Raw genomic sequence first — 24,075 nt, 5'->3', positions numbered from 1 at the left:
GTTCCCTTTTTGACATCATGGACATGCAAAGATTGACTCAAGGATGACAGGTAGCAAATGATGCTGCTAGCTCTGCGTTGTTTTCTTCTCTGAGCCTGGGCAGTCCCAAGCCCTGGGAGCAGAGCGAGCTGCCACAATGTCCAGCAAACGTCTGCTGCACACCACAGCTGCGCTGAATGCTGGGCTGGCAACTGTGGGTGTTCTCTGCCCAGCTGTTATTGTCTGGGAATTTGCTTTGGGCTGTACCCTCTGCACAGAACTCTCTGCCAGCCTTGTCTTGGGGTCTTCCCCACTTCAAGTGTCACTGCTGTGTGCTGAGTTCATCTCTGTTTTGTTTTGTAAATGTCTCTCTGCACACAACTGATTCATACTGTCTCCTTGATTTTTTTAAAATTTTTTATGTGCATTGGAGTGTGCCTGCATGTATGTCTGAGTGAGGGTGTTGGATTACCTGGAACTGGAAATACAGACATTTGTGAGCTTCCGTGTGGGTGCTGGGAACTGAACCTTGATCCTCTGGAAGAACATTCTGTGTCCTTATTGGCTGTCATGTTTCTAGCCCTGAGTTCATCTCTTAAAGACAGAACTCGCTGCATCATTTACATTTTCCCTCAGTAGCCAAAGCAATGGTGGAGGCAGTGTAGACACTGCAGATTCTGCGCACCTCTCTGTGTTGGCGTTATGACTGCTTAGCACTTTTATTCATGTGCACCCTTTCAGACTGCCCATTTTGGCACTGTCAGAATCCTGTTTTTATATCATTTGTCTTGCTTTTTTTTTTTTTTTTTTTTTTTTTTTTTTTTTTNGTTTTTCGAGACAGGATTTCTCTGTGGCTTTGGAGCCTGTCCTGGAACTAGCTCTGTAGACCAGGCTGGTCTCGAACTCACAGAGATCCGCCTGCCTCTGCCTCCCGAGTGCTGGGATTAAAGGCGTGCACCACCATCGCCCGGCATTTGTCTTGCTTTCTGTGACAAGTTTTGTCTTTCCAGCAAGATGAAGCTGTTTGATGGCAGGAGCTGGGATGGCTCTGGAATTCCTGAGCAGTGGAGCGCCTAAGTTAGAACAGGGTCTCAGGGATTTCCAGGAAGCTGTGCTTGCATAGTAGGTGCCCTCCACTGGGATCTGTGTGTGTCTGTGGAAAGGCACTGGTGGAAGTTAGGGATGACTGTCAAAAGAACAGAATGCTTTAAATCTCCCCACATCTAGGGCAGGAGGCTAGAACAGACACTAAACACTCTTCCTCGATCCTGTGAGATCATATCTCTTCCTGTGTGACACACGTGAACGAAGGGACAGCATCTGGTCTTAGCCTCACTGGCCGGGTGCATATCACCATGCCTTCAGTAGCGTTAGGCAGAGAGCACCCTTCTCTGAGCCCTCTCCGCTTAACCACAAGTTTAGGGTCTAGCTAGTAGAAGGTATGAAACTGTCACCGCTGTTGTGTTGGTGTGTTCTCCAGGGATGGACTACCCCTGGTATGCTCCTGCCATCTAATTCTAAAATATTTATTTGTGACCTGCCTTGGTTTCTGTCTACCCTTATCCAGCTTACCATGAGATTGGATGGTACTTCTGCTGCACTAACCATTCAGTGGCTGTGGCAGGTCTGGCATGGATTCAAATTTTGCTGTTTTTTTGTTTTGTTTTTTGTTTTTCGAAACAGGGTTTCTCTTTGTTGTTTTGGAGTCTGTCCTGGTACTTGTTCCATAGACCAGGATGCCCTTGAACTCACAGAGATCTTTCTGCCTCTGCCTCCCAAATGCTGGAATTAAAGGCATGTTCCACCACTGCCCGGCTGGGTTCAATTTTTGGCTTTTGTAGCTGAAGTTATTTAATTTCCCATGAAAAATTGTCAACTTTAAGGGCTGTTGCTGTAGTTCAGTGACATGCTACAGCATTTGCCTAGAATGCTTGAGGCCGAGTATTAATCCCTGGTACTTCGAAAAGAAAAAAAAAATGAAGAAATGAAAAAAGTTAAAACAAAACAAAAACAACTGTTGACTTTGAGAACCAATTTCTTCAGTGGCAAACATGGTGTTCTAGGCACAGTTGTGCAAAGTATAGTAGTGCAAAGGGAAAATTGGGGTGGGTAAGATGGCTTTGTGGGTAAAGGGACCACTTCCAACTCTGACTACCTGAGTTCACTCGGGAACACACAACATGGAAGTACAGAACCCACGTATCCTCTGAGCTACACACACACACTGGCACACGGGTACCTCCACATAGACAGAAAATAAGTAAATAATAGGCAACTCAAAGTTCTGGGCAGCATGTTGAAATCTAGTTCCTCCTACTTCCTGTCCTGCCTTACATGTTCTCTGTGCTGCTTGCTGTTGGTCCCCATCGAGGTGGCACCTCTTGTGTTCAAATGACATTTATTTATTTATTTATTCATTCATTCATACCCATAAGAAGCCCTAGAGGTTTTCTTTTAATGAAATAGGAGGGAATTACCATAATCAAAGTCATTAGGTCAAAAGCCTGGGCTCCAACTACCCCAACAAACTAGGCTTATCCAACAAGGCTTGGCCACCCATCCTCAGTCCACCAAGACTTGGCCATCCATCCTCAGTCTGTCGGCTAAAGAGACGAGTAAAAAGTAGAAAATGGTTGTTCAATGAGACCATGCTGGGAAGAGAACAAATAAAGAGTTAAATAAAAATGAAAAAAAAAAAGATCCTTCTTTGAGATATTGACGTGAGCTTCAGGCCTAAAAAGCCTCCATTCTGCAAAGCAGTCCAAAGAAGTCTTTGTGCTTAAGGGGACAAAGTGGTTCTAATGGATGATCACTTTTGCTCCAAGATGTACCCCCCACAACCCACTCCTCTGTGGATAATTGCCTTCTTGGGAGTCATACAGACGTAGGGCAATGACTTAGCAAAGGAGACATTGTGCTGTTGTGTTCTTGGCTGCCTTTGAGCAGCAGTAGCTCCTGAGTCCTTATCTCACTCTGTCTGTGTGCAATAGCTCTTCCTCTCTTCCTGCAAATAGAGCAAAAGCTAGTTATCCAAACCCGAGCGCTCATAGCCTGGGCACACACATTCAGATTGCCCAAACCCCAGGTTCCAATGTGCTAGGTCTCATGAAGGTTTAATGGTGACAGAACAAGGAAAGTCATAAATCAAGGCAACTTTCCAGTATATTGATAGAAATACCAAGTAGGTGGGATACAGCCAAGCGGGGAACCTCAGTGTGGGCTCCACAGGTCATCTGATAACCTTTGGGTTAATGGAAGTTGAGGCTCTGTAAAGTGACTACGTCCCCGTGGAGTGTTAGGTCAGACACAGGGTGGGCACTGAGGGAGCTAAAGGAAGCTCGAGATAATTTGGTTCTTGGTCTGTATCATGTCACCCCTCCACAGTCACAAAGTTCCATTCAGCCAGTCAGTCTTGTGAAATCACAGACGTGGCTGTTTTCTTGGAACCTGAGTTCACAGTCTTTAGCTGAATAAAGAAAGGGGGGAAATATACACTGAGGTTTCTGACATCTGTGGTAAGAATGAATCTTCTATCTGTGAACAATTGTTAGGAAGAGAAGTCAGTGCTAGTTTTGTGGTCACATCTAGGACTGCACAAGTTGAGCCAAGGGCTCAGTCTGGATGGAGAAGGCACTGAGACTGTGTACTCTCCTGTAGGAAGGAAGATCAGCATGTGTGTGGTTGGGTACTATTTGTGGTTTCTGGCATCCTCTGGAGGACTTTGGAATCTATCCCTTGCAGATAAGGGGGGTGGGAGCGCTACTGTAATTAATTGTCATGAGTTTCAAAGCCTCAACTGTGATAAACAAGAGGCCTGTTTGCATATTACAATTTAAAAAAAGAGTGATGAAGCTTCCTTGTAAGACGAAAAATGTATGATAAAGACAGAGACTTTCAAGTGGCCCTGAAAGCAGAACTTGAGAACAAGTATCCCTTTTCAAAGGACTTTCCCTCCCTGCTTCTGGGAAGACCAGAGGGTGTAACACAGTCTGGAAGTCCTGCATGACGTGTCTTCTCTGGTGAAACTTGGAGCCACATTTTCCAGTTCGAGTTGAAGAGCTGCGGGCCCCCCCACTGGCTGACGCTGTCCCGGAGGCTTTCCTGTGGGTGCACAGAACCCTGAGGGACCGATGTCTTTAATTATTCCGTCTTGGCAGGCATTGGTGGAACATGCCTGTAATCATTGCATCAGGAAACTGAGGCAGGAGAAGCAAGAGTTGGAGGCCAGCCTGGGCTACATAGTGAGGCCTTGCCAAAAAAGAAGGAATTCCATTTCGGGCTGGGGTATATAGTCAGTGTTAGCTGCTGTTTGCCTATGACAGGACCCTGAGTTGGATGCCCAGCACTAAGGTGGGAGGAGGAGCTGTCTGAATCTTTCTGGTGATGTGTGTTTGCCTAGGCAGTGTGAACAAACATCTCTTCATCCCGTGGAGGGCACCAGTAGACTGAACCTTGAGTTCATTTGGGGCTTGGGGTTAGTTATAGGAGCATGGGTTATTCAGAATCAGCTGTGTGGCTGGAGATTCCCCACCCCCAAGTCAGCTTTCCTCCTCCATCTCTCAACAGTGCCTCCCAAGACCCTGTGGAGCTGGGAGGCTGTGCTTGGTGTGCTGTAGTCTTGGGTGATGGTCTGGCGAATTCCGTCCTCCTATGAGGGGATGCAAGCTGAGTTACCTTAGCTTGGTAGAAGCATGTTGCTTCCTTCATCACAATGACTGCAGGCCAAGCTGTTTTGTAAGAGACCACAGCAGTTTCTCTTCCATGATGGTAATAGTCATGTTTACATAATACAGTCAGCGGGCTTCTGCACCCTGACCTTATCCTGCCTCCAAGGCCTGTTTATGTGTCCCCACGAAAGGCCCTTCACATGCGGGGTTCTTTGTTTAAAAGGAATAATGTCCTCTTTCCTGCCTTCCCCAGGGGGCTGGTGCTTCAAGAGAGATGACCTGGTGAAAAATGCTATGGGGCACAGATGTAAAAGATGAATAATTTAATATCTGGGAAAAATATTTCTGAGGTGGCCGCTTTTGATGTTGCCTTTTAGATCAATGCTGTTTTAATTTTCTATTACCCAGCAAGTTATTCTTGTTTGTGTAGTAAACAGTGAAAGCCTTACTATACATACATACTGGTAATAACTGGCTTTGTTCAGCATACACCATGCTGTCCAGCCTTATGGTATTTACCTACGTCACCCACTTCTCATAAGATCTGAGCGTGGAAAGGCTGCCGTGGGTGGGATGGTGGCTCAGTGCTAGAGCGCTTGCCTATGCTGCACCAGCCCCTGGCTTCAGTCTCCAGATCTGAAAAGGGAAACAGAAAGGAAGCCATGCAGGCTACGATGGAGACGCCTGAGTGTACAAATGCTGCTGGGCTCTGGGTGTGCAAACCAGAGTCTTCGGGCTCCTGCAAGAACTGGGTGAGCTAGAGGAACAGTTCCTGGGCTACCACAAGGATGAAGAGTGAGGTGGGAGCGCCCTATGCAGCCCAGGTTAGCCTAGAGAACTCTCCTGCTCCACCTCAGGTGCTGGAGCAGGGTGCAACTTCATGCTCAGGGTTTGTTCTATTTTTATAGCACAACTCTAACAAGCTGTATAGTTTTCTTCTGAGCTGTGAAGTCCAGAGCACAGATACCAATAGCTATAATTAGATACCCGCTTAAGACCCCTCTGAGGATCGTCCCAAGGTTCTCCTATGTTGAGTCTTATATATACAAGGTCTCACTGCATAACCCTGGTTGTCCTGGTCTCCAACTCACAGAGATCCACCTGCTTCTGCCTCCCAAGAGCTGAGATTAGAGGTGTGTGCCACCATACCCAGCCTCCTCTGCTGAGCCTTAACCCCCAAGTACTATTTGGGGGTAATTAGGCAGTAATTAGGTTAGAGGTCGTGAGAGTGGGGCCCTCAGAATGGAATGAGAGACTAGGGCTCATTCCATGCCACACAGGAGCGTGTCGAAGATGGCAACCAGGGAAGCTTTCACAGGAAAGTCAGACATGAGCCGAAGAAGGCACATGGTGTGGCCCTTTTGTTGAAGTACAAGGGATGACCTGAAGTCACTAAGAAAAATTTAAAGCAGGTTAAAAGAAAATCTTAAATTTGCTTAATACCTTTTAGTAGGCTTTGGAAAGGTTTCATGCATGATTTAGTACTCCTAAGTTTTAAGTCTAACCTGTATGGAATTAGTATGCTGTTTCTAAATCTCAAGACAGCATGTAAGCAGGTGCTGTGTGTCTATTCACCACTTCCCGAGAAGAAGCCTCGGGTACTCCAGGGTCAGCTCCTTCAGAATCACGGAGCGTCTATGGGGAGCACAGCGATGTGAGGAAGATATTGTCCTCCCCTTGAGCTGTCCATGGCTATTTGGAGAGAGACAGAAAACTGTTTGGAATCTAGCTCACCACGCTGCTGTTCCACTGCTTAGCCATGCAGCTCGCTTTCGAGTGGGGAAAGGTGGGGAGGATGGGCAAATCCAAGTGGTCCCTCAGGACAGTGATGCTCAGACTGAAATCTTAAGTGTGGTAGAGTTTTCTAAGCAAAGAGACTATGAGCATAAAGATCCAAAGGCTAGGGAGTAAGGTGAAGTTGGATGCTTGCAACAGTTCAGTTTGGCTGAGGAGCAGAGGTGAGGATGTGCTGTTGGAAAGGGGAGGAGAGGGCGGGGGATGCAGATGGTGCTGTGCAACCTAGAAAACTCCAGCCAGGAGTGTGCAGGGTGGATGTAGCCACACAACTCTTATGCTGCTACCCCCACCAAACACCCTGGTCATTTTTTTAAATGTATTTACTTGTATTTTATGTACATTGGTGTTTTGCTTGCATGTATATCTGTGTGAGGGTGGCAGTTCCCCTGGAACTGGAGTTACAAACAGTTGTGAGATGCCATGTGGGTGCTGGGAATTGAACCCTGGCCCTCTGGAAGAGCAGCCAGTGCTTTTAACTGCTGAGTCATCTCTCTGGTCCCGTTACTGGTCATTTTTCCTCTTACTGCTCCTGCCTCAGGCCTCTGCACTCCTGTTTTCTCTGGCAGGTACAGATAGGGCAAACATAGAAACAGAGATGGGACAGGAGCCCAAGGCAGTGGTTTAAGTCACAGCTCTTTAAAAAATTATACTTGTTTATTTATTTATATACTTTTTGTGTGTGGTGGGTGTGTACATGCATGTGTATATATGTATTCATCTTGTAGCACACATGTGGAGTTCAGAGGACAATCAGTTCTCTTCTTCCACCATGTTGGTTTCAGAGATTGAACTCGGGTAGACAGGCATGGAAGCAAGCGCTTTACCCAGTAACCACTCAGCAGCTCTAAGTCACAGCTCCCACGGATCCTGTAACTGAGTGTAGGCTGTGTCCCAGCTCCCACGGATCCTGTAACTGAGTGTAGGCTGTGTCCCAGCTCCCACGGATCCTGTAACTGAGTGTAGGCTGTGTCCCAGCTCCCACGGGATCCTGTAACTGAGTGTAGGCTGTGTCCCAGCTCCCACGGGTCCTGTAACTGCATGAAGGGTTGTGAGAGACTTGGCACAGTAAAGTATCTGGGTGTGCAGTGGCTATAACTAACCAGAATGAAACCTGTAATGAGTCTGGCAGCTCCTGCCTGTGTGGCACCATGTGGCTTCTATGATTCCTACTTCTGAACACACCATGTACACTCAACTCTGCACATATATCATGACACAACTAATGCTGCCTGAAAACCTCCGCTGAGACTGGAGATGACTGTGTTGTGAACTGCAGTGCTGTTACTGCTCAGCCTTCCCAGTGCTGCGACCTTCAACATAGCTCAAGTGTGGGGACCCCAGCCATAAAATTCTCTCATTGCTACTTCATAGCTGTCATTTTGCTACTATTATGAATTGCAGTGTTAATACCCATGTTTTCCAGTGGTCTTAGGCAACTCCCAAAGGGGTCACAACCCACAGGTTGAAAACCACTGTTAAGGAAACATAACAGTTTAATTATGGAAAATAAAATCTTTTAATACTTCCATACCATCATTCCTCTGCATTATCAAATTAATACACCTTTGAATTATGTTAGAAGTTCAGTTTAAATATTGCTGCTTGAGTTGTTGATGTTTCATTCTTAAAAGTAATCAAGTATGATGCTAGAGAGATAGCTCGGTCCATAGTATTTGTTATGCAAACATGGAAACCTGAGTTTGATCTCCAGAACCCATGTAAAACGGCAAGTGTGGTAGCATGCATTTGTGATCACACATTAGGGGAACAAATGCAGATCCCTGGTGCTCACTGGCCAGCCAGACTATCCTCATTGACAAGGCCTGCTTCAAGAAATGTCAAAGAGACCTCCTTCTGGCTTCCACATACAAACAAGATTGGGGACACACACACACACACACACACACGAAGTTCAATGATTTTTCTTCTCCTTCCCCTTCTTTGAATGAATTTTGGTTTGAAATTATAGAATAGAATTTCCAGCAATTTTTTTTCTTTAAGGGGTTGGTTTTGTTTTTACAAAACAGGGTTTCTCTGTGTAACAATCATGGCTGTCCTGGAACTTGCTCTGTAGACCAGGCTGTCCTGGAACTCACAGAGATCCACCTGCCTCTGCCTTCTGAGTGCTGGGATTAAAGGTGTGCACCACCATCTGGCTCAGCAATTTTTTAAATAGCCCTCACCCCACTTTTTGCCATTTTGTATGATTATGTGGAGCAGTTTTCTCGGCATTGATTATAAAACCAAAATGTAAACAATTATGAAAAACCGAAGATGCTCATGTCCTGCAGCATGAGGTATTCAGTCAAGATTTAATTATGGAAAAAATAGGTGAGTGTATCCATTTCATTTATATACAAGTTTATTATGGTCTTTAATAGATAGTAAAAGTATATGTACACCAAAGAATAGTTTTAAAGTAAACTTTTAATAATTTACTACTAGCAAACCTTTGGCCTTTACCTATTTTACATGTGTGTACCTGTGATCCCAGCAGGTGTATATGCAAGCATATGAAGCCAGAGGACAACCTCAGGTGTCATTCTCAGGGACCATCAAGTTTGTTTTTTTGAGACAATGTCTCTCAGTGGCCTGCAACGTGATATATAGTTAGGCTAAACTGGTCATTCAGGGAGCCTCAGGGATCCTGTCCCTACCTCTCCAGCCTTGGGTGGGCATGGATATTTTTGTGTTCATTCTGGGGATCAAACTCAGGTCCTTGTAGTTAGAAGGCAAACACTTCACTGACTGAGTCATTTCCCTAGTTCCCTATTTTATGAGCCTTTATACCCTGGGTCAGATCAAAGTTTTGTCACGGGGAGGAGGGGTAAGAGGGTTGTGAGAAGAGAAAGTTTAAGAGGCTGTGGTCTAAGAAAGAGACAACTGGGGAGCGGTAACTCAGAGTGTCATAGAAGTAGGGCTTGGGGGTGGGGCAAGGACATTACCTTAAACCACCCAGGTTCATGTAGATTAGGACGGTAGCAGAGGGCAGCCCATCCTAATGATCCCTTTAGAAAACAAAACCGCCCAGGTTCAAGTAGATTAGGGTGGCAGCAGAGGGCAGCCCGATTCCTAACGATCCCTTGAGAATACATATCAGGACCCCACTGTCACGCTGAGACACAAGCTGCCTGGATTTGCTCACCAAACTTTTGTGAATAAAGCTTATAGAATCCATGTGTATTTGTGTAGCCAATAGCCTTGCATTTATGACCATGCGCCTTGGGCTGGATGTAGACTTATACATAATAACTTCCTTACTTGAGCGTAGTGGAATAAACGAGACAAAAATCAGAGTAAATGATCAAGATCATGACCAAGTAGTTCTTAGTAAGAATCACTAAGTGTGTGTTCGGGTCTCCATATGGAAGTCCTCTTTAGCAAGCTCAGTTTGGATCCTACGCCCCGGCTACAGCTGCTTGGTTCTGCGGTTGTTTAAGCCCTAAACCTCAGACATTCTCAGGCCTGGCCTCCACTAGAGATTGGAGTGCTCCTGTTTATACTTGCTACTGTAGAGATTTGATTTGTTTCTGAAAGAGTCATTTTAAAGTTTGTATGGGGAGCCACATTTGTTACATTTGAACCATGTGTGGTGCGAGGGAACTGGAGGGCAACTGCATGACTTAAAGGGGAAGTGTGAGGACTGGAGTAACCGAGATACTTTCTGCAAATATAAAATAAACTGGTCAGGTGGTCTGGGAGGAAAGTTTCCTATGTGTGTACATCACATACATGCATATGTTTTATATGCTCAAAAAGACTGATATGCAGACATAACTCAATAAACTGGGCTGTGCTATTTCCAGTCTTAAAGGAAAATACTATCCCAGACTCACCAGTCTCCTGGGTTAGCGTTTTAGAATTGGATCTAGAAGAAACTGTAGGGTGTTTGGAAAGGGACTTCAACTAATAATCCTGAGTTAATGGCATGGATTGAAAACTAAGTTCCTAAGAAACCGATGTGCCACTGGCTCATTATGAATTAATTGCAAGGAACTTATTTGGTATGTCTCATATATTAATGATCTATTACTTTGGAACAGATTACTCCCAAGTTTAGTAGCTTATTGTGGCATATTGTCACACATTCTTTGAGTTAGAAATCTAGTCTGACTTAGTCTTGTGCATTGAAGTCTCTTACAAAGCTGCAGCCAAGCTGTTGCCAAGGCCGGAATGTCTCATTGGAAAGCAGGAAGGGGAAAGAGCCACTGTCCGGCTCACACGCTCTTAATAAGATGCAGTTTTATATGTGCTTGGCTGGAGCCCAGCCCACCCTCAGTGCTTTGCCATGGCCTTTGCCATGGCCTATTTGTATACTTGTAATCCTCAAAAACTTGATGCCTGCCAGGGCTACATATTGAGACCTTGTCTCAACAAAAGGCGTAAACTAGGGTGGCTTACACTTGGCATGAACTTTAGGGACAGGGATCTGCTTTAGGCAAGAGATACATTTTTATTTGGTGCACATGGAGGTTGGGAGAGACAGGGTCTCACTATGGCTGGAATTCATGATGTAGACCAGGGTGGCCTTGAACTCACAGAAATATACCTGCTTCTGCCTCCTGAGTGCTGGGATTAAAGTGCTAAAATTCTCTGAAGTAGTATAGTTTTTTTTTTTTTTTTAACAAAATTGCTCAGGCCCAAGCAGCTTCATAGATATAGTAGTCTGGGAGTCGAGTCAGTGTGCCGGTGTCTGCAGTGTGCAGTGTGGGCCCTCTCCCTGGCTTGTTGATGGCTGTGTTCTGATGAGTGCTCACATGACAGGGAAAGAATGGGCTCTTGTCTCCTCTTCTTGTCCCATTGTGGGCGCTCACTCTTCCTGACTTCATCTAATTACCTCCTGGAGGCCTCACTCCCAAGTCCATTCACACTGTTTATTCAGACTTCAGCATACAAATTGGGGATAAAAGGAAAGAAACCAATCTTTTTCCCATATATCCAGGCTTTACTCTGACACCAGATGGGTGAGTTTTTCCCAGCAGCCAATCCTTCAGCTCTCTAGACACCAACAAGATGGCTTACAATTCTGTCCTGCCTCTGAACACCCAGAGTCAGTGCCGTGGGTTAAAGGCTTGGCACTGCGGGACCACACCCTGCTGCAGATGCCAGTCACAAATGTAGGTCTCTAGGCTTGTCTGCAAGGTAAAGGTTTCCAAGACTTCCTCCTGAGGTTTGGTAGTCTGCTGTAGTAGCTCTTAGAACTCAAGGAACACATTCTCTGGTGTGTCGGCAAGGATGTGATAGGTTGAAGATGTTGAAGATGTTTGTAGGGTTAAGGGCGAAAAGGTTTTGAGCCCCACAGTGTCTGTCCCTGTGGAGTGCGGTGTTTCTCAGCATGGATATGTTAATCACCCCAGAAGCTCCGTGGGCCCCATCTCTAGTGGTTCTAACAGAGTCGTCCTCAGGTGGGCACATCCTTGACTCCATCTCTGCCCTTTTCTCTTCCCTGGAGGACGGGGGAGGGGGACTGAGCATTCCTAGTTACTAATTGTGGCTTGGTCTTCCTGGTGTTCACCCCCGCCATGAGGCTAACCAGGAGCTCACCACGAGGTACCTCATTAGAAAGGAGTCACCCAGAGTCTTGAGGGTTAGAGAAGTGGCAGGAAGTGGGTAGAAACCAAGTGTATTTCTTATTACATCACAGTGGTGTACAAGTATTTAGTCCATAGACAATCCCTGAGGCTATGTGAACGCCAGCTACCATGGTTGGTACCCGTATTTATGTTCCTCTTGCCTCACTAGGCCAAACAATCTAGCATGTGGCTGTAAAACACTAATATGCTCCCTGTGGTAGGCTGAATAATGACCCCCAAAGATAGATTTTATAATCCCAAGCCTATGAGAATGTGACCTTAAATGGCATTAGACTGCGCAAGTGTGGCTAAGACTTGGGAAGGAGAGATTATCCTGGATTATCCGTGTGGGTCCAGTGCATTACAGGAAGCTATGAGTCAGAGCTCTGACGGGACAGTGGAAGCCAGGGGGGGAAGGAGTGATGAGGGAACTGGTAGCCTTGTAGCCATAGCTGAAGAGGGTGGGCTGCTTCTTCGAGTCCTTCAAATATGGCTCAGCTGTGCTGACACCCTTGTCTTGGTCATTAAAACCTGCTTGGCTCTTCTAGCCCTCAGAAGATGAAAGGTAATGAATGCTGCGGGAGATGGCAGGTTTGTGGTCCTTTGTTCCTGCAGCAAAGGAAAGCTCGTTGTTCAGAAGACCTGGGGAAACCACTCACTGTTTCAAAGAACAAAGGTTTAAGTACAGTGTGAAGGTAGGGGGTTCTGAGGGTTTGTTTTGAAACATTTTGTTTGTTTTGTTTTATTTTTTTTGTACAGATTAATAGGATTCATAAAGACATTGCAATGCAAATACTTTCATATACTTGACTCAAGCATATCATGTACTGTGGTCATTTTCATTCCTTATTATGCTCTCCTTTCTCTTCTGTGTTTACCTCCTTTTAGTCTGCTCTCCCCGCAGAGTCCCCTTCTACATCATTCATATGTATACAAAAGGCTGTGGAGATTGCCTAGTCATAGAACCTGAGTTTGATCTCCCAGAGTTCAAGTTAAAAAAAAGCCAGGCACTGGGGCTGGAGAGATGGCAGTTAGGATTCCTGCTCTTGCAGATTTGACTCTCAGCACCCATATCTGGTTCACAATCACCTGTAACTTCCATTCTAACCCCTCGCCCCCCATGGCCTCTGCAGGTGTATGTGGTGCACATAAACTCACACATACACTTAAAAATAAAAGCAAATATCTTTCAGAAAGCTATGCATAGTAGCCTGTGTATATTTCTCCAGTGTTGCAAGGCCACAGGTGGACCCCTGGCGCTCACCGGCCAGCCAGCCTAGCCCGCATGGTGAGCTCCAGACTGGTGAGAGGCACTCGAAGAACAGCACCAAGGTGGTCCTCTGGCCTAAACACACCACACACTATCTTTTTGTTTATTATTATTGGTTCTTTAAGAATTTTGTGCGTTTTTAAGGCATATTTACCCCTTACCCAACTCCTCCCATATCCACTCCCTTTCCTCCCCACCCAATTTTGTGTTCTGTCTCTTGTTTTTCTTCCCATCAAATCCAATCTATACTGCCCATATATATATTCATGGATATGTGGTCTTTTCTACTGGAGTGTGTTCAAACTACCAGGGGCAACACTGTTAAAGAAAACTGATCGTCCTTCCCCCAGCAGCTGTCACTTGCCATTGACTGCTCAGCTAGGAGTGGGACCTCCTGCTGCCTCCCCTCTCTCCATGGTGGGGCGTGGTCTGGCTTGACCAATGACTGCTCAGCTAGGAGTGGGACCTCCTGCTGCCTCCCCTCTCTCCATGGTGGGGCGTGGTCTGACTTGACCAATGACTGCTCAGCTAGGAGTGGGGACCTCCTGCTGCCTCCTCTCTCCATGGTGGGGTGTGGTCCTGGCTTGAGTCTGCACAGGGCTTATGCATACTGTCACAGCCAGTGTGAGTTCATATGTGCAGCTGAATAATTTTGTTTGCTTATTTTTTTGAGTGGGGGTTTCTCTATGTAACCCTGGCTATCCTAGAACTCACTATGTAGACCAGGATGGCCTTGAATTCACAGAGATCCATCTGCCTCTGCCTTCTGAATGCTGGAATTAAAGGTGTGTACCACCATGCCCAGCTATAATTTTTTCTAAAACACCATTGTCTGTGTGTCACATTTTTTTAATTCATTCATTTGTTGATGGACATCTAGGTTGATTCCACAGTAAACATGGATATACATCTGTCTGTACTACACTAACTTAGGGTCCTTTGGGGAGTTTGGGGTTGTTTGGTTGTGTCTCTGTATGTGCCTGCATGTATGTATGTGACAGAAGAGGGTGTCTGGATCTCCTGGAACTGGAGTTACAGATTGCTTTGAACCACCATTTTGGATGCTGGGAATCCAACCTAGGTCCTCTGGGTGAGGAGTCAGTGCTCTTAACCTTGGAACCACCTCTTCGGCCCCTTTGGTTTTTTGCCTGTTTGTTTACTTTTGAAACAAAGTCTAAATGTATTGTGTAGCCCAGATTGCCCTCAAACGCCTGTGCTTACCACCTGTGCTCCTCCAGTAACCTTGGAACAGTTTAGATCTGATTGCTTCACTGTTCTTTTGCTGGGGAGGGAGCCGGAGGAGGAGGCACATGCCACAGCACACATGTGAAAGCCAAAAAACAACTTTTGGGAGTTGTTTCTCTCTGCCATGTGGATTCCAGAAATCAAACTGAGGTCATCAAGAAAGTGCCTTTACCCATGAGACATCTTGCCAGACCACTTCTCTGTTTTGTTTTGTTTTGTTTTGTTCTGTTTTGTTTTGTTTTGTTTTTACAGAGTCTAGGTCTTTTACTACTTTTGTACATTAAGCCGTGAATTCATAGGGAACAGGAGCCCAGGCTCCTTCCCCTTAGTTCCCCCAAAGTGTGCTCCTCTGGGTGGAGCAGGCTGATGCTTCAGTTGAGCACAGATGCCCTTCTTCAGGCTTCCTTTTTTCTCGTCGTTTTCCTTCACCAGTTTCAGGAACCTGGCTCAGGTCTTGGTTCTTAACATGTCCAGTGTGCACAGTACTTCTCTTGGCAAGAACCTTGCCCCTCACCTGCTTGTTTACAGTGAAGCCCATGGCCTGCTGAGTGACGTAGACACTTCCAGTTTTGCCGTAGAAACACATATGGTCATTCTTTTTTGAACACTTGGTATCTACAATATCACCCTTCTTGTAGATTTGCGTGTATGTGACCAAAGGAATACCTCCATGTTTCCTACAAAGCCCAGAGCACATATAGCAGGCTCCTTTTATGTCTGTCATTTTGATGAATTACTGGGAGATGGCTGCCATGAGCCAAAAGCAAAACCACCCTCTCTATCTTAAGAGATCCTCCCTAGTTCTCCTCAGTACCAAATTCTGCCAACATTGGCAAAGTAAAATAAACGTCTTCAGGTTGCTAAATGGGGACCTCATGCCACACTCGCAGATGGTTGGTATTTGGCAGAGAACAGCACCAGCCGGTCTGTTTTAGAGCTTGTTGTCTTTTGCCTGTGTTGTCCCTCAGGGCTGTAAACACTGTGGGACAGCACACCTGGCGCAGCCAGGATTTCCCTCTTAGCCTTACCCAGCCAGATGTTGTGAAATTCTTTTGTTTTGTTTGTCTCCAGTGCCTGGAAACCTTGGCTGCTACAAAGATCATGGAAACCCACCTCCTCTCACTGGCACCAGTAAAACATCCAACAAGCTCACCATACAGACCTGCATCAGCTTTTGTCGGAGTCAGAGGTTCAAGGTACCAGCTCTGCCGTGCATAACTACAGAAAAGATAAAGATAATTACAACAGCCCACCTGTCAGTCACATGGGAAGAATGAGCTCAGGAGTCAGGAGCACAAGGCAGCACTCAGTTTAAAGATGGGGAGTGGGTAGTAGCCCCTGTTTGGCCTCTGGCTGAGTTCTGATCTGTTATGAGCAGGGTTGTTAATGACTCCACAGAGAATCAAGTCAAGGCAATGGGTCCCTTCTTTGTCAAATTGCCAGTCTACCTCTTCTCCAGATGTTCTCTTTTCTTCATCTTCCTTATCTGAAATTTATTTCCTAATCACTAAAGTTCAATACTATTGTTTTTCTGTTAAATTAGGCAGAAAAAGATCCTTCCCTCTCTTCTTTTCTTTCCCTCTTTCTTTAACCAGTTTAGTCTAAAAGCCATTAATTAATTAAACCCTGCCTGGGTTTTAAACTCATGTGGCAGATGACTAAGCAAGACAGTTGAACCATGACTGTATGGTTGGTTGCTGTGCAGAACTTGAGCATAGGAATGTATCAAGCTAGTGCATTCCAACTACTGGAGAAGGCTGTATAAATGGAAAGCTGGGGAAAACGGAAATGAAGCCCAGAGGTAGTGTTCCCTCTGGGATTGGAGAATGTAAGTTCATGGCCTTGACGGTAGAGAGGTAGACAATGGTATAAGTGTGCAATGACTGTGTACATACACACACATACACTTCATTAGATAATGATACAAGTGTGCAATGACCACACACACACTTCATTAGATAATTATGTAAGTGTGCAATGACTGTGTATGCACACACACTCTTCATTAGATAATGGTATAAGTGTGCAATGATTGTATGTACACACACATATACTTCATTAGATAATGATACAAGTGTGCAATGACTGTGTATGCACACACACTCTTCATTAGATAATGGTATAAGTGTGCAATGATTGTATGTACACACATATACTTCATTAGATAATGATACAAGTGTGCAATGACTGTGTATGCACACACACATACACTTCATTAGATAATGATATAAGTGTGCAATGACTGTGTAAGCACACACACTTTATCAACGAGGAGCACAGCAAGCACCCAGCTCTCCACCAGAAAGCAGCTCTGTGGGGAAATTGCCCATGTTGTGCTGGTTCTGAGAAAACACCTCGTGTAGAACAGAAACATTAATGCAGGTTTACCAAAAGGACAAAGATACCTTGACAGGGGTCCCACGACCTAAACCCAAACCTTAAATATGCTTTAAGCTTCAGATGATGGTATTAATTACATGCATCTTATTGACTCAAAAGAGAGCACACCTCTCCACATGAGAGATATACAAATGCAAACTAGTAAGTATAGAAGAAATGATGTAATTATTGCCATATTACAGTCATCATAGTAATGACTGATAGGAAGTGACCATCAAGGTCTGCTCACCTGATGCTCTTTTGCAGTATAGTTCAGTAATCTTTTTGTTTAAAAAAAAAAGAATAGAAAAGAAGATATTAGCAGTTTACACGAGTATAGAAACTTGAGAATAAGTTGGGCCAGAGTGTCGCCTAGTTGCAGGGCACTTGCCTGGCGTGTGTAAAGCCCTGGATCCCGTCAACACTGGGAGCAAAAATAAGGCAAGGTTAATAAATGAGATTTAAGAACTCATTCAGAAGATATCTAAGACTGTAGAAAACTACAGGATGATATAGACTTTCCCGTTTACAGCTGAGACAACTCGAATATTATTAAAGTGGAAATTGCTCCCAGGTTACTCTATAAATTAAACGGAATCCAATTAAAAAAAAATAGAGCTTTAAAAAAACAGCAAGCTACTCTGGAGACAACATTCAGTAGTAAAGTTTGCCCAGGACAAGCAAGGGCAGGGCAAGGTTAATGCCTCAAAAATGCAAAACAAAAATGGCCAACCCTGACATCCAAAGAGTGTTTAAGATCACGAGAGCGGTTTTGGTTAAGGGCAGTTTTATGAGATTTTGTCACCTGAACTGTAGATTATCATAAAGTCACCAAGAGCCATCATGAGCCAGTCAGAAACTGACCACAGACAAATCCCACCACCCGCTGTTATTTTTTGTTTGGGTAAATAAAGTTTTATTGAACAGAGCCATGCCTGTTCATTTACAAATTGTCTCTAGCTGTTTTCATTGTGTGGCCATGAAGCCGGTAGAGAAAGAGACTGTGTAGCCCACAGAATAAAGAATATTTACTTCTGGCCTTTTCTGAAATCTGCTGCAGATCAACGTAACCATCTAGAAGCAGACCTAACACAGATGTAAACAATTGATTTTTATGAATGTCTCAAGGCAGTTCAACAGTGAAGGATTGTCATCAAGTACTTCTGAAGAAACACTGTAGCTCTTTGTGAAGAAAAGGAAACCTTTAGTTTTGCATCTTAGCTTAGACAAAGATTGACTTTAAACTGCGGGAAAGAGTTACTGTGAGAAGGCCATGAAAACAGTGCACACAGTAGACTTCACAGTTCAAAGTGAGCCTATAAGTCGATGTCAATTGATTGTCAGCAAAATTACCAAAGTTAGGAAAGAATAGTCTTCAACAAATGGTACTGAAGCAGTGGGGTAGACCCACGCAAGATAGTGTTGGGCCATGTGTGCTTGCTCCCCAGCACTGAGACAGAGAGACTTAGGGAGGAAGGGTCTGTTCAGTTGCGCCTGGAAGCAGCGTCAGGAGCGTGAGGCAGCTGTTACAGCACAGCAGTCAGGAAGCAGAGGGTGAGGTGCTGGTGCTCAGTTCACTTTCTCCTTCTGCTAAATCTGGGGCCTCAGCTCAGGGAAACTGCCGCCTACTGGTGGGGTCGAGCTTGATCTAAAACATGTACAAAATAAAGATCATAATAGTAAAATGCCAGGCAACATGGTTTTAAAATAGGCAAAGCTGACACACCAGTGGCAAATGAGCAAATAAACTTATATACATCATTAGTCATTAAACTACAGCAAATTAAAGTCACTGTGAGACAGACAGTCCTCAGAGTGGCTGAAGTCAAGTATACTTACAGTAGCAGGTGCTGACAAGGGTCCAGAGCAATGAGAGCTCACACACAGCATTGTAATGTAGCTTGGCTCAGGTGTCCTGGGAAAGGTTGGTAGTTTCTTTAAAAAAGTTAAACCCAATAATTTCACCCCTAATTGTTGCCCAGGACAAGAATCTGTACACAGATGCTTACAGAAGTCTATTCATCATAGTGAAACCTGGAACTGGGTGACTGCGTAGTGCCGGTTCCACATTTACAGAACTGTGTAGGGTGAACTACAGCAGTGAACTGGTAGAGACTCCAATGTAATGAGCTTCACAGGAATGCTGAGCTGGGTGGTTGTTGTTGTTTAGGCTATTTTATGTTCTCAGAATGACAAAATGAAACTAGCAGAAAAATTTGGATAATCGGGGGCTGGAGAGACGGCTCAGTGGTTAAGAGCCATGTGCAATGCTCTTCCAAAGGTCCTGAGTTCAATTCCCAGCAACCACATGGTAGATCACAACCATCTGTAATGGGGTCTGGTGCCCTCTTCTGGCCTGCAGACATACACACAGACAAAATGTTGTATACATAATAAATAAATAAATAAATATTTAAAAAAAAACTTGGATAATAGTTGTGGGGACCAAAAGGCTCCCAGTGTGGCACAGCTTGTTCCGTACTGGAGGATTGGCTCCTGCAGGACTATGTGCTCAATTAGTGTATTAATATTAAAAAGAAAATTAAAATGTAAATGAGGCTTAAATGAGTTTTAGGGGCCTGAGAAATAACTTAGCAGTTACGAGTACATACTGCTCTTGCAGAGGACTGGAGTTTGGTACCCGATCTGTTCAACACCTCACAGTCATCTCTAACTCAAGCACTGGGAGATCTGACACCATCTCCTGGCCTCTGTGGGCACCTGCACTTGTGTATATCAAACACACAGACACACCATACACAGATGGACAGATGGATGGACACGCAGACTCACATACACATAAAAAAAAAATCTTAAGGACTGGAAAGATAACTAAAGCCCCAAAGGACCTGAGTTTAATTCCCAGCAGCCACACTGCAGTTCAGAACTATCTGTAACTTCAGTCTCAGGAATCCAGTGTCCTCTCTCTGGCCTCTCCAGGCACTGCACACAGACAGTGCACAAACAGACATACAGGGAAAACACCCATACATATAAAAGTAAAGGTTAATATTTTTTGTTTCTGTTTTTTGTGTTTTTGTTTTTTCGAGACAGGGTTTCACTGTGTAATAGCCCTGGCTGTCCTGGAACTCACTCTATAGACCAGGCTGGCCTTGAACTCACAGAGATCTGCCTGTCTCTGCCTCCTGAGTGCTAGGATTAAAGGTGTGCACCACCACCGCCCAGCTGAAAGATTAAAACTTTTTTTTTTTTTTTTTTTTTTTTTTTGGTTTTTCGAGACAGGGTTTCTCTGTGGTTTTGGAGCCTGTCCTAGAACTACCTCTTGTAGACCAGGCTGGTCTTGAACTCACAGAGATCCACCTGCCTCTGCCTCCCAAGTGCTGGGATTAAAGGCGTGCGCCACCACCGCCCGGCTGATTAAAACATTTTTTAATAAAATCTTGGCACATAGTAAACAGTCAGTAGAATGTTTAGCTGTTTCATGAGTATTTCACGTTTAAGGAATGTTGTCCTCCTTAAAGATTTAGTTCCATGCAGTGGGAATGAGAACATTAGAAAGGAATCCTCACAGACAGCGAACACAGTGGTGTGGAGCTTAGAATAGGCAGTAAAACTAAGGAGAGATCACGGGAAAGGTTGGACTAGGAAACTGAGGCTGATTGCTCACTACCACCCTGATGGAGGAAGGTAATTGGTTAATTATAATAAACCAACTGCTTGGCCTCATAGCTTAGAACATAGGTGGGTGGAATAAACAGAATAGGATGCTGGGCGGAAGAGGAAGTGAGGTCAGACTCTGCTCTGCTCCTGGGTAGACTCGACAGCTCTGCTCTCTGGAGCAGAGTTGCTCTCCCAGGCAACTCCAACACAGGATGGACATAGGCTAGAATCTTCCCCGTAAGCGCACCTTGGGGTGCTTACACACATCATTAGAAATGGGCTAGTCCAGGTGCGAGAATTAGCCTGTAAGGGCTAGAGTTCATGGGCCAAGCAGTTCTTAAATGAATACAGTTTGTGTGTTGTTATTTCGGGCATGAGCTAGCCAAGCAGCCGGGGTGTTGGGGACGCAGCACCGCCGCTCCTATTTCAACACCACCCCCGTAACATTCTCATCAGCGAGTGATAACATTTACCCCAGACCCCCCCAAGTTCATCGCATCTCATAGTGCAAAAGACATTTGGTCCAGCTTAGAAGTCCTCACAGTCTTTTTCTCGTGTGGCAGTTTGCCGGGATGGAGTCGGGCTACGCATGCTTCTGCGGGAACAATCCTGACTACTGGAAGCACGGGGAGGCAGCCAGCACTGAGTGCAATAGTGTCTGCTTTGGGGACCACACACAGCCCTGTGGTGGAGACGGCAGGATTATCCTCTTTGACAGTGAGTATGGTGCCAAAGGCATGACCAGGGCAGCAAGCCTGCCCACTACCTTTCCATTATTTATTCATTCCTCATCAGTACTCATGAAGCACCTGTCATGTGATGCCAACCATTACTCAGCTCTTGGGACTGATGCACAGAAAGGCCGACTGTGACCTCCTCTAGAAAGACAACAGTGTCCGGCTGTAGTTGTGACTAGTGTTCTAAGGAGCTTGGCTATTTGCAAGTGTCTTTGCTGGTCATAGACTACCATGGCCATCAGAGTAACGATTCTCGGGGACAAGTTCAGCATGACTCAGTAACTAATGTTGGTTCAAACTTCATCTGACCCCAAGTAGTTTATTTTAGGCATATTTAAGCTGCATAATTTGGTGAAAAATTTCCTGGTGATAATCCACTCAGTCCCATATACACAGTAAAGCTTAAGATGTGACTATATTGAAACTCTTTTTAAATAAATGTGACATCTTCCATAAAGATCGGTTCTATAGATTGATAAGCTCATGATAAAGGTTTGGGGGAGGTCACCAAGCTATGAACTGCATTCCCTCCTAGCCTTCTGGGTGGATAACAGGTTAGTCATCCCTTCCTTTGAGTGTGCTTATCATTCCTGATTCCCCTGGTGCTAATCTGTGCGTGCAGAGCCTCTGTACTCCCCACAAGCCATCTTGGTGCTACTTTGACAAGCAGAAAGACGAGGCTCTCAGGTTAGCCCATAGACTGCATTCCTGCATTTTCATAGAGCACCTGCTCTCGCGTGCTCTTGTAAAAACATCCCCCTCTGTGTTTGTATGCACTGGGGCTTTGGGCCTCACCAGTGTGTATCTGAGAAGATAACTTTGCAAATACTTCAAGTCATTTTTCCAGCCCTGTCTGTGTGTTTGCCTGAGCCTCCACTTCTCTGTCCCACCTCATTTGTGAGGCACCAGCAAGAGGCAAAGCTATGCCAAGTGAAGGGTGGATCCTGAGCCTTGATCCTTCCAGCACTGTCCTCTTATCCCTTGTCCTAATCCACACACACTCAGTGAGACCTCATGAGAGCTATGGCACCCGATGTTAACACTCTAGAAAGAAAAGGCACAGAAGAGAGAGTGACTGAGGATTCTTCAGTTCATCTGCTGGTCTTTGATGGCCTAGGGACCAGGCATGCACCTGTGACATCTCGACTAGGCAGGGAGTTCCACTTTGAACAAAACCTTCACGAGACTTGTTTCCTAGAGCTGCTACAATGAAGATCACAAATTGTGGGGCTTAAGTCAATAGAACTCACTCTCTCTCAAAGACAGAAGCCCCCAGTCAAGATGTCAGCAGGCCATGCTCTCTCCCAAGGCTCCAGAAACTGTGGCTGACACGCAGAAGAGAAGCAACTTATGGCAGGAAAGGATTTCTTCTGGCCCGTGGCTTCGGAGGGTTTCAGGGCGTTACAGCAGGAGGAGTGATGGAGTGGCTTTGGTGCGTGGAGGAAACAGTTCATTCCATATCTTCCCAACCAGAGGAATAAGCAAAGACATTTCAGACTCAAGTGGGAACAGTCACCTCAGAATCCCCAAGTTCATAGCCATCTCAGTACAAAATGCACTTAGTCCAACTTAGAAGTCTTCACAGTCTTTGTTTGAAACCGAGACTTTATTATTTTTTTATTTTGCATATGGGTGCTTCTGTTGTATGTTTGTCTGTGCACCACGTGCATGCCTGATGTCCTCAGAAGCCAGATAGTCATGAGAAGCAATATAGGTGCTAGAAATTAAATTCAAGTCCACTAGAAGAGCAGCCAGTGCTCTTTACCACTGAGCCATCTCTCCAGCCCCCAACCGTAAGTCTTAACAACCTCGACTCTGTTCAAATGTCTAAAGTCTCTTCCAAAACATAGGCAAACTTTGAACCCTGATCCTTATGACACCAAAAGGAGTCACACATTCCCAATATACTGTGGCAGGTGTCAGCATCCTCATTTCCAAACAGCAGGAGCAGGAAGGCAGTAAGAGTGGACCACAGAAAGTTCAAAGCCAGGCATATTAAATCCTAGTGCTCCATTCCTGCCATCTGGATATGTATCATGGCGTTGACTCCAAACAGGCTTGGGTACCCTGCCCACATGGCCCTGCCACTCTAAACACACGTACATTCTTTCTTTGCTTTTCTCAACAGGCATTCTGTGCTCCTGGCATGTCCCAAGGTCCCCACTGACATTTATGCTTTACTCTCATAGCTTCCTGCATAATCTGTCAGGGACTTTCTTCAGTCTCATGTCTGTGCAGGGCTGGGGCGATGGCTCAGCTGGGCATGGTGACACCTGCTTGTCATTACAGCACTAGGAGACAGAGGTAGGTCAGTCCTGGGACTCAGTGGCTAGCCAGCCTAGCCTACTACTTGGCAAGCTCCTGTCTCAAGAAACAAGGGAGAAAGCTTCTGAAGAACATCTGAGGTGTCAGTGAAACCACCATGACTCTGTAGGTCTTGCCTTTGGCATGCCGGTGAAACCAGTACCATGTTACAGTGCGAGCTCTGCTGAGAGCCTGTGATGTGCCCAGGCCTGCTTGGGCTGTGGCTGCAGCTACCGAGTGCTGGGCACATAAGCTCGGAAACCACTTCTCCAGCAGCCCTTGGCCGCCCCTCTCCTGTAAAACCTCCTAGATACACCCAGAGCCTTCGGTGGGTGACAGTTTGCCACTCCCTGAAATGCCATCAGAGAACTTTTTTGTCTCAGTCCAAAGTGGCATTCCTGTCTTTGACAACTGTGGCCTCTTTTTCTAATTTGCTTTGTCTGTGACTTTAAACATACTCATTTCTGACCAAACTGTTTAATTCTCATTTTTGCTCCGTGTCT

General features: G+C 45.3%; 1 protein-coding gene across 2 annotated transcripts in view; it reads left to right on the top strand.

Moving 5' to 3' along the window:
* The window catches only part of Kremen1 (kringle containing transmembrane protein 1), a 69,349-nt gene that overhangs the window by 30,277 nt on the left and 14,997 nt on the right, over window positions 1-24,075 (top strand). For both annotated transcript variants that reach the window (XM_050141215.1, XM_050141216.1), the window contains exons 4-5: window positions 15,603-15,727; window positions 21,095-21,248. In XM_050141215.1, the coding sequence (XP_049997172.1) occupies window positions 15,603-15,727; window positions 21,095-21,248 (279 nt within the window). The remainder of the gene's footprint in view (window positions 1-15,602; window positions 15,728-21,094; window positions 21,249-24,075) is intronic.

The sequence above is a fragment of the Alexandromys fortis genome, unplaced genomic scaffold, assembly GCF_014885135.2.
Source record: "Alexandromys fortis isolate MF-2015 unplaced genomic scaffold, M_Fortis_MF-2015_v1.1 scaffold_7, whole genome shotgun sequence".
Taxonomy (NCBI): Eukaryota; Metazoa; Chordata; class Mammalia; order Rodentia; family Cricetidae; genus Alexandromys; species Alexandromys fortis.
The sequence above is the reverse complement of the archived record's forward strand: the minus strand, read 5'-3'. Positions and strand labels throughout refer to the sequence as shown.